Source organism: Abrus precatorius, unplaced genomic scaffold (assembly GCF_003935025.1).
Source record: "Abrus precatorius isolate BTA unplaced genomic scaffold, Abrus_2018 Scaffold10, whole genome shotgun sequence".
Lineage (NCBI taxonomy): Eukaryota > Viridiplantae > Streptophyta > Magnoliopsida > Fabales > Fabaceae > Abrus > Abrus precatorius.
In genome coordinates this window covers 32,462,206-32,473,880 of record NW_020874292.1, presented here as the reverse complement: position 1 = coordinate 32,473,880, position 11,675 = coordinate 32,462,206, and the positions used below count along the sequence as shown (strand labels likewise).

The following is an 11,675-nucleotide window of genomic DNA, read 5'->3' as shown; positions in this document are numbered from 1 at the left end:
TCTTCAGTTGTAGCGGGAATTGTATATCTAGTTTTATTTTTATTTAAGCGAAAATGGACTCATACAAAAATAATAAAAAAAATTTATACAAAATTAGTTTAAGCAAATTTTTTTTGGCTTAAGCAAAATTTTTTGTAAATTTGTTTAAGGAAATTTTTTTGGATTAAGCGAATTTTACGTCTTCTTTTCTTATTCTCTTCATGTCTAACACTTACTCTTTAATCTCCATATTCAACCATTTTTAACTAATTTAGACTATTAATTTTGGATGTTCAATTTCTGCCATAAATAGAGATGATTTAAAACCTAATTTATGATGTCACAATAATATAACAATTTTGTTTCTTAAACTACTAAAAATTGACACCACATATAATATTATACCAAATTATTTTTGTCTCTTTTACTTTTAAGAAAAATTATACACTTTCTAAAAATAAACATCAAAAGTATAAAGAAACGTCTTTAAATGTGCTTTTCTAAAGGTAGAAAAAATGATAATCTAAAATAAACTTTTAGACAATTTTTAAATTTTTTTTTTGAAGTAATGTGTTTTTTATTTAATTTTTCTAACTTTAAAAATGTGAAATTATAGAAAGGGTGAAAACAAGCCAAGCAAAACTAAGTTTCATAAAATTTGAGCCAAACCTAACTATTGAATTCAATTGTTAATTTTGACCTATTTTTTAATAGTTGATTTTTTAAAATTTAATATTGCTTACAAGTCTATTTAAAAGTTTACTTAACAATAAAATCTTTTAAATATATAAAAAAAATTTACTTCTAAATCTACTAATAAGTCTAAACTTATATATAACTAAACAGAGTTGTATCTTTAAATAAAATAAATATATAATATCTAAATATCATTATTATAATTTAAATAGGAAAATCTATTTTGCTTAGAAGGTTTGATAAATGGCTCAAAGTCTAGGCTTTTTAACTGGTCATACTTAAAAAAAGAAAAAGAAAAATCTTAAACTGACTTATTTAATAAATAAGTTTGACTTGATCTAATCCTAATGTAGGTTAGGCCATAGCTAAGATTTTTACAAGCATATTGACCTATTTTCCAACATAATTATAAAATAAATTATGTTATTAATATACCCATATAAATATTAAGACAAGCAATGTGATTCATGTTGGGAAATGATGTTCAAAGATTTATGCATGCTAATTGCCTAAGACATATCAAACGCTTGAAAAACTATGTATTAATGAGACATATTTGTAATTATTTTATTCACACATAGTTTAAGTGTGATGTATTCTTCCATACTTAATGTGCAGAAATACCTTGCGGAATTTTATAAAGTAATTCAAAAACTTGCATCCAATAGATAAAGTTATCACAAGACTTAGTAATTACCATACCATATATGTAAGTTTATTTTAATTTTTGTTATAAAGTTAAATTTATATTTATTTTATTTGTCATATTGTATTATATAATTTTATACTATTTTTATTTGAAGTACAAGTGTAAGACGCATGCATGTTTGAAACATAAACATATTTTAATTTGATAACATGGGAACTCTTGAGTAGGCTAGTGCATATATTTATAAGTTTGGGGTTCCCTTAAATTTTAATACATTTTTGGCAGTAGTCCTACCCCAATTAAAGTATTTAGTTGTATCAAACCATCTTTGCTTAAATTTGTGATACTAATCATCATCTTAAATAATAATTTTGTTTTAATTTTTTATTTTCAATACCTATGGAATAAAAAATATTTATCCTATATCACAAATTAGACAACACAAATTTATTTTTACAATCATTAAAAAAATTCCTTTACATTAATAATATATTAAAATTAAACTCTTAAATTAAATTATAAAAAATTAATGTATGCATCAAGTAAATATGTAGATGTAACTGTAGAAACTCGATTTTATGTTATTTTTTTTCATGCAAAATAAAGATGCAGAATATTCAAATTTCTCATTGACAATGAATCCAACTAATATAATAACCTTTATAATGAAAATTGACGCTCAAATTTTTGTAGAACTTTCACTGGAATAAACACCTTTATCTATTTTTTGTTTTTTTTATTTTCTGATGCTCTATTCTTGATAAAAACACCAAGAGACATATAAAATGTTATAAGTAAGGATAAAGACAAGCATCTTTTCTTTTTTACTCAATTATATAATTGCTCACATCGAGCAATTGAAAGTTAAGAGAGTTTTCTTCTTCTTCAAAATTCATAATTTTCATTTAATTATTATTAATTTTTGGTGTGTATATCAAGTATATTCTCACTTTCATGGTTATGTAATAATCATTTAAGATGGAGAAAATATCAAAGTTTTTTTTAAAGATTTATTTTTTCATACAGATAATTTAGAATTTAATTTTGATCAATATTTTTAAAGAATCTAACTAGTTACCCTTGCACCTACTTCATTCAACTATTAATAAGGGTTTTTTTTTTTTTTTCTAAACTTGAATAAAATTAATTTTAAATTATTAACAATAATTCAAACATGCACTTACAATCAATTTCTTACTAGATCGATCTTGAATTTAGTGATTAGTCTTTGACGTTGTCATGTATTAATTTTTAATATCATTGTCTAAATTAATTGATAGTTGTCAAATTTAATGACTAAATTAACCAATGCAATAATATTAGGGACTACGTTGACTATAATTCAATTTGAGTGGCTAAAGTATTTGATAATGATTAATTTTAGAATGATTTTTGTCTAATTTCAAAAGAAGAAATTAATTGATAATTATAATTTCAGTTTGTAATTACAAACGCACCCTTAACTGAACACAAAGATAAAAATCTGTTGGCATTTTGTCTGGTTGTGCAATCCTTTTCATAAGTAATAGGAAACATGTAACTTTATAGCTCACCAACAATATTCTACCTAAATTTCTCAGTAGTAAATGCTTGCATTACCTCTTCATATGGCTTTTCCTTTATGCACACTAAAAACAATTGACTATACAAGTGAGTGAATACGAAGATCTTAATTTTATTTTCAGTTAAACTAAAAACGTACTCAAGCATCTAAGTATTTCAAATCAAAGACTTAGAAAGAAGAGTTTGGTTATGTTATATATGTCAATATTCAACTCATTACATCATCATTATCTACCATTGTTATTACTTTCTTCAGTGAATTATCTCCATCCAAGAGACTATATTCAAAGAAGGAAAAAAAATACACCAACCCTTTTCCCTGATTCATAGCAGAAGGACAAGAGTATGAAAAAGCGCTTACTGTGTTAAGCACAATATAGTAGAAAGTAGAAACTAGAAAGGCACCCAACAACACACCTTTCTGCGGTACAAAATAACAAGCATACCTATTTCTGCCAAATCAGAATGTACTAAAACGCACAAATTTAACTATAGTAGATTTCCTCCAAATCCATATCTCTTGTTATCTTATCAACTTTTATACAAAATTTCTAATTATATATTTGATAATCCTGTACTTTTTTAGAGCAATTTATATTTTTAAATAACATTTCATTTTAGTTTCTTGAATTAATTTGCATATATATAATTTTGATTTTTTACAATTTATATTTTTTTAAACTAGGACTAAAAAATATACATGGTTATTTTTAGTGTTTTTATATTTATAAAATTTACATAAAATTTAAGAGTAATCTATCAAAATTACATGTATGGTAAAATGAGGTAAAGTTAATCCTAAAATAAAAGCAGTGAGATAAAGTAATAAAATGGAGGAAATGTAAATGGAAATAAGGAAGGGAAGAAAGTAAAAGAAGGGTTCAGAAAGAGATATTTGGAATTGGAAACAAACAGTAGTGTCTGGGAAGCCCACATGTGAAAAAAACAAGACCATCAACTAATTTCTTTTTCTGGAACAACCTCAAACCTCAACCCTGTCTTCTTAGCTAAATTGCTCGCCACTCGTTTTATGCCTCTCAATCTTCCCCACTCTCATCAACTCCAAACGACAACAAGCACCACACCCTCACCAACTCAATAAGTCTTTCTCCCTCTCATTGCTCTTTTCATTCTCATTCCCCGTTTCCACTTCTTCCTTCTCAACGCCCCGTCGTTCACATGGGTTGAACCACCGCCATTCGCTCTCAATTAAATGGAGTGGGACAGCAATTCCGATCTCAGCGGCGACGACGATGCCGCTTCCTTCCTCCTAAACGACGACGATGACGACGTCGTTGGACCCCTCCCTTTCCCCGTCCTCCAGACGGCGCCGTGTGGCTTCATCGTCACCGACGCGCTCGAACCCGACCACCCTATCATATACGTCAACGCCGTGTTCGAGATGGTTACCGGTTACCGTGCCGAAGAAGTGCTCGGTCGCAATTGGTTAGTACTCTTTCCTCTCTCGATTTCTGTTTATTAGGTTTAGGTTTTTCGTTTTGCTTGAAAACCCTAGGTAACGGTTAGAATTTGAAACGACTTGAATTTGAATGGCTGTTAGGGCGTGGTGTAATGCTGGTGGTACTTAATGCTAGTGGGGGCTCGGATTTGGAGCTATTGTGCTGTGCGTGTTTGATATTTATTTTAGGGTTGGAGTTTTGACTTTTGTGCCGTGAAATGCTAACTAACGAGGGAGTGAACTGGTTGCGTGATTCGCGATTGGCTGTTCATGTAATTCGGATTGCTTTTAGGAATTTTGTTGTCTCTGTGTTATATGTTGGTATTAGAATTACTGAGTATTGAGTAAAGAAGGAATGACGTTATCACTTTGGTCCCTTGATTGAAGGGGTTTGGGGATTCAACGCAGTAGGTTCGTCCTTGTGTAATAAACTTGTCTGCAATGTTGGTGGAATGGGTTTTTATTAGGGCCAGGCCCAGACCTTTATGATGTCTTCCTATGAAATATTCATTTTGAGCACTTTTTTTTTTCTGGATTTTTAATTTCTTTCGGTAAATGTGGAAAGATCAGTGTGGTAGTGAAACAGGTTAGATTTTTTCTTTCAGATTCTAAAACTGGTTGAAGTCTGCAAAGAGTTATAGAGGCAACATGAATCAATTAGAATAGAACTTGGCTTCCACAATCCTAGTAAAACATGCTATTTCACTAAATTTATCTTTTTGGTATCCTCAGTTTCAAGTTCCAACTTCTATGGCCTCAATTAGAGAAATCATTGCAACCATATATCATGGTTTTTAAATGTTCTCGCCTGTCTACTCTGTCTAGGGAACAGGTGTTTTGGATTACTTTGCTACATAAGCACAATGAACAAATAGTGTCTCAACTCTCAAACAGGCTTAGAACCAGCCTAAAATTTATTACGCCTTTTCTGTTAGGCTCTAGTTTATATATTGAGTGTCTCTGCTGTATACTTATCCAAATATTTCTTATCTGTCATAAAAGAAAGATGTTTCCTTCGAAGATTTCTCATGGAAAGAAATACTGGGGCATTTTTTGTTTTGAATTTTCTTCTCTTTTAATGGGAAAAGAAAATTCCAGTGGGAAGAATAAAGAAGCATAAGTTTGGGCAAGGTTTTAGAATAAGTGGCTAAGAGCCACTTCTGATTTATTTCTGATTTTCCACAGGCTGGAATTGTAAAAATAACCTTGGGAAAATTACACCAGAAAAGTTCGTTGATGTAGTTGGAGATCCTAAGGTCTTATAAACCCTACACTAGAATTCCATATTTCCAATGTGAGACTCAAGTCCCATAACTTGCAAATTACAATTGAATCCTAAAATCAATTGATTGGAAACCTGGTATGTTAAGAAGAAATAGGGATAAACCCCAATTACAAAGACTGGACACTGCAAAACTTTGAGGGCCTTTACCTCCAGGAGCCAAGGACCTTAATTTCCTCTCAAATGACAAAATATCTCCCTCTTAACGTCCTCTCTTATTTATAGGCAACTAGCATTATTAAAACTGTAGGGAGTAATAATGTAATATGGCATAAAGTATGTAGTTTAAGTTGTCTAAAAACCTAATAATAGGACAGGTACTGATCTAAGGTGGTAAGTCGTCTGTTTACATTCCATCTGAACTACCAATGGAAATTAAAAGAAAAATCAGACAAAAATCTCCTCAAGGAAAAGAAATCCTGAATCTCAAGGAAACTCAGCCAACAAAGAAGACCCAGCAATCCAGATTCCAGAATGCCCACTGTCTACATCTTAATAACAGCAGGGGCTGGGCCAAATATCCAAATAACTCAAACCCAACCATAATTCAAGCTGAACCATGTTTAAAAAACCATATGATGAAAACCATTTTTTAAACATAATTGATATATTTTTTTGTGAATTGTTTAGTTAATTGATTTAAAAACTGGTTTGGGATGCTGAAAACTGGTTTTTAACCCAGTTTTGTAGAGCAGAAATGGTCTTATAACTGGATTTTATGGAAGTTTTTGGGTTTAAAACAAGTTTTGGTCCTAAAACTGGTTTGACCAATTACAAACCCATTTTATAAAAAACACGGTGATTTGGTTTTGAAATCTAATCCAGTCCAAATATAGTAGATTTGTTTTGGTTTTTCATAAATCAAAACCATGCACACCCCTACCTGATTGTAATCATCAACCTAGAAAACAGTGAAGCTCTGAACAACCATGAGTCCATAATTCCAGAAACCCAAAATTCAACAAAAAGGTCCATCTCAAATTTTGAATACCCATTAAAACTTCATCTCTACCAAAAAAATATTATCAAAGATTGGATGCCTTCAATGGCTTTGGTTTCCCAGCTTTCAATGTCCAGTGCTTTGAGTGTTAATATGTAAAATATGTTATTAATGTTAACAACCAAATGCATCTGCAAGTTGAAATGTTGAATTGTATGAAACAATATTTGTCATTCTTATGTTGATTTAATTGAGATTGGGTTATAGTTTGCATTGCATACATCCATTAGAGTCACTAACTTTTATCCAGCATTGAAAGAAGTTGTGGTTTGACAGTTTAGACGATGTAGTTTCTACATGGATGAAATGTTTTTCATGTATTATTACTGTGTTTTTTGGAGTAGTATTTGTTAAATGATGGATCATAAACTCTCAATTGCTTTTCATCCTTCCTAACTAGTATACTGTTACCTGCATTAAGAAGTTGCTTCTCTTTGACAGGTTATGCAATAATAATAATTCCTTACATAATTGAAAGATTTCTTATGTAAGCTGAGTGTAAATGTCCTGTTGCTGTTAAACTCTTTTAGTAACATTTGTGAGAATACGTTGGATAATCATTGTCACTTCAAGTGAGAATTTTTCTGGTCTTCAGTAGTTTTTAGTTTGTTTGGAACACTTGATGATGCAATTGTCAGCCACATGTCATTAGTTTTTAGAGATGTAGAAAGTGTGCATTTGGAGAGCTACTTTGTTATTTCCAGTGAGGTGATGTAGGACAGAAGTGTCTCAATTTAAGCTTAGATGGCTGGTTGGCTGCTGAGAATCTGGGATGGCTGATAGGTTTAATGATGAATAAAAAGCATTGAAAACTTTGTGCTTTGATGGTGTGGATTTGAAATAGAAATGTTTAATGTATGAATCGGTTACTGGTCTGGATCAACTGTGGGACTGTTTAGGTTAGAACAGTTATGCAAAATTAATTTTATGGTATGTATAATAATAATTATGAAAAATTCATAGAAAGGTGATTTTTGGTATTTTTATATCAGAGTTTCTTGTAATGCTGCAGTTTGGGGCAAGGCTTTAAAACTGTAATAGAAGTCATATTAGAATTTTGATTGAGTAAAAATGAGAATTAGACTAGATATTGCATGGTAATTTATTTGTGGTTGTATGAAATATTGAGTATCTGCCTTTTAAAGCATTCAGAATAGTGACTTTTATTTTTCTTTATTTTTTTTAATCTTAATGTACGTATTATGAGGATGTGGATATGTATATTTGTTGGGTTTGTCTTGTCTTATGCTTTATGATAAAAAAGTGAATTAGCTAAGAAATTGATGTAGTTTCTTAACAGTAATTTATTTGCAGATCCATTTTCTCTCACATGACCCTCCTGCAAGTGCTTTTTTGTTATGTTTTTGCATAGACATACTAAGAAGGGCTAAATGATGTGGTAGTTCGGGTATTTAAAAAATTACTTTATTAACAACACTACTCTTGGCTTGTAACTCATTTGGACTAATATGCGATGGTGGCTCATCCAGATAGACTTGTAATCTCTCTGTAGTAATTTTGAAACTATTTTCTTCAGGAAATAGAATGAGTAACCTGTACACTGTACTGGGGAAATAAAAGAAAGAAAAGAAGGCAAAAGAGCATTCTATTTAAGCAATTAAGCAATAATTGGTAGCCCTTCATTACATGTCTTGCTTGCTTGAGTCTCTACGGTTGAATGTTTCTAATTCAATGTGGCTTTGTTGTTCTAATCATTTAAAATATTTTGCAGCCGTTTCTTGCAATGTCGAGGTCCATTTGCTAAGAGAAGGCATCCATTGGTGGACTCAACTGTAGTTTCAGAAATTAGAAGATGCCTTGAGGAAGGGATTGAATTCCAAGGTGAGTTGCTGAACTTTCGGAAAGATGGATCTCCACTTATGAACAGATTGCGGCTGACACCTATATTTGGAGATGATGAGATAACTCATGTCATTGGAATCCAGTTCTTCACGGAGGCAAACATTGATCTTGGTCCTGTTCCGGGTTCTACAATTAAGGAATCTACTAAATCATCAGATCGGTTTCATTCTGTGCTTTCGTCATTGCATCCTCTTCCAGTGGGGGACCGTAATGTTGCTCGTGGAGTTTGTGGGATATTGCAGTTGAGTGATGAGGTATTGTCTCTCAAGATACTTGCTCGGTTAACTCCAAGAGATATTGCATCAGTTGGTTCTGTTTGTAGGCGATTGTATGAGCTAACAAAAAATGAGGACCTTTGGAGAATGGTGTGCCAGAATGCATGGGGCAGTGAGACTACACGTGTTTTAGAGACTGTGCCTGGTGCAAGGAGACTTGGATGGGGTCGTCTGGCAAGGGAACTGACCACTCTTGAAGCAGCAGCATGGAGGAAACTAACTGTTGGAGGTGCTGTTGAACCTTCACGCTGTAATTTTAGTGCCTGTGCAGTTGGTAATAGAGTTGTCCTTTTTGGTGGTGAAGGGGTTAACATGCAACCTATGAATGACACCTTTGTATTGGATCTCAATTCTAGTAATCCTGAGTGGCAACATGTCCAAGTGAGTTCTCCTCCCCCTGGCCGGTGGGGCCACACTCTTTCTTGTGTTAATGGTTCACGTTTAGTTGTATTTGGAGGCTGTGGAAGGCAGGGCTTGCTCAATGATGTGTTTGTTTTGGACCTGGATGCAAAGCCTCCAACTTGGCGTGAAATTTCTGGATTGGCACCTCCACTTCCAAGATCTTGGCATAGCTCGTGTACTCTTGATGGTACCAAGTTGATAGTCTCTGGGGGCTGTGCTGATTCTGGAGTACTCTTGAGTGATACTTTCCTCCTTGATTTGTCGATGGAGAAACCTGTGTGGAGAGAGATACCAGTGGCATGGACTCCACCTTCACGGCTGGGTCACACACTATCTGTTTATGGTGGTAGGAAAATACTGATGTTTGGGGGTCTGGCCAAGAGTGGGCCCCTGCGTTTCCGCTCCAGCGATGTATTCACAATGGATTTAAGTGAGGAGGAGCCTTGCTGGAGATGTGTAACAGGGAGTGGAATGCCCGGTGCTGGAAATCCTGGAGGCATAGCCCCTCCTCCTAGACTTGATCATGTGGCTGTTAGCCTTCCAGGTGGGAGAATTCTAATATTTGGTGGGTCTGTTGCAGGCCTTCATTCTGCCTCCCAGCTTTACATACTAGATCCAACTGATGAGAAGCCTACATGGAGAATCCTCAATGTACCTGGGCACCCTCCGAGATTTGCTTGGGGACATAGTACGTGTGTTGTTGGAGGGACAAGAGCTATTGTACTGGGTGGTCAAACAGGGGAGGAATGGATGCTAAGTGAGCTCCATGAACTTTCCTTGGCAAGTTCAGTCATCTAGATCCAGTGAATAAACTGCATGCGGTAGTGAGGGGAATGGTAAAATTGTGAAAATCATTGTAAGCTGAATTGGCGGCAACGGTTGTGTTGGTCACTGATACCTCTTGACAAGCATTGCTCTGGTCAGAACGTTTGTGTATTAAGTTGTTTCTACAATGCATTTTATTGTATGGTTGGTTCTGGCTGGAGGAGAACTTTCCAATGAGTGACACCATACCATGTTTGGTTTTTTTGAGGTTGTGTGAGACTTTGCCCTTCAGTATGCACAATGAATTATTCTTCCTGAATAGATTATTAGTGTCTGATAACAAGTAGGTAATATATTAGGGTAGTTCATCACTTGATTACCCCACGTGTTGTTTTGTTCAAATCATGTAATTTGAGCCATGACAAATGATAGAAAAAAGAAAATGCCATGTTCATAGTAACGTAATTAGGTCTATTGTATGTAATGGAAGTCTCTACTTCTGTTTTTATGCTTCTGAACACGAGTCAGCTGACATGGTCATAATTGGTTGTACTGGTTTGTGCCACTGCAAACAGGTGTATAAGGTAGGGAACCCTGCAGTTTGTACATATTTTCCTTAATATTGTGATAATATGGAGTATGTCAACATTTGTATGGTTTATTATTATTTTTCTTGTCATATGGTCTAGCGGTATTGTGTGTTCGATGACGTTGCTTTGAATTTATTTATGTTACCGTGATAAATCAATATCTTTTGGACTGTAATGTCGATGATACAAGAGTTAAAATAAGTAAGGATTTGTTTAGTTCGGGTTTTGGCACAATTACACTTTTAAGAAATTGACGTTAAATTAATGTGTTTTGAAAATGATTTTTTTGAAAGTGAGTTCAGAAAAAAAAAATGATTTTATTTGACTGACAAAGTAGAATGAATTTTGAAATCTGGATATACGTTTTTAATTTTTTTGGGATCTTGTAATTATAATTATTTGCACATTAGAATATTTAAAATTTTTACTTCTCTCACTGTTGATATTACTGCAGAAATGATTGTAAGTAATTATCTTAACCAAATGCTTAGCCTTACGGGCATCAAAATGCAATTATATGGCTAAACTAGGTCTTATTTTGTATCGTAAATATCCGTAAATGCTTACTTTGACATTAGAATCCACAGTTCATACCGGCCAATCTAAGGGAACAAGTGCATCACGAAGGCATGGACTCTCACCTCTCACCTATAGTAATTGAATGAATGGTGCTCCGTTTGGAAACCAAGCAAAATAGATTTCTACAGAATTGAACTTTTCGAAATAATTTTCTCATTTTCATAGCTAAATAATTAAAAGGTACGACTATTTATATATATTTTAAAATCTTCAAACTCAACAATAAATATTGAAAGCATTGCCCCCAAATGTTCAAAATCAAACATCTAGTATCTGATTCATATAAATACAAATTATTTTTGTTTTGTCATATATTTTTATAGAGATACTTTTTTTTACTATAGCTTATTCTGTATATTTTTCCATCACATCATCAATTTTTTATCCTGTGTAAACCATAAATTTGTACAGTATAGTACATTCTTTAAGGTGTTACAATATTTATAAATTAAAAAAAATATTGTATATTCTCTTTAAATTAACTTAAAATATTAAAATTTTAAAAATATTTACATTTTTTAAAAATAAACTGTTAAGTCTCATTATTTATTATACATATTTAATATAAAATAA

General features: G+C 32.7%; 1 protein-coding gene across 2 annotated transcripts; it reads left to right on the top strand.

Annotated features, from left to right (window-relative positions):
* Positions 1–3,785: 3,785 nt before the first annotated feature.
* On the top strand, positions 3,786–10,604 carry LOC113867209 (adagio protein 1-like). Of its 2 annotated transcripts, none has more exons than XM_027502352.1 (2): positions 3,786–4,333; positions 8,361–10,598. In XM_027502352.1, exons 1-2 carry the CDS (start codon positions 4,101–4,103, stop codon positions 9,964–9,966), a joined length of 1,839 nt encoding a protein of 612 aa, XP_027358153.1. In that variant the 5' UTR covers positions 3,786–4,100; the 3' UTR covers positions 9,967–10,598. The 2 variants fall into 2 exon arrangements, with proteins under 2 accessions (XP_027358153.1, XP_027358162.1); XM_027502361.1 differs by having other exon boundaries at positions 3,852–4,323; positions 8,381–10,604.
* Positions 10,605–11,675: the final 1,071 nt, after the last annotated feature.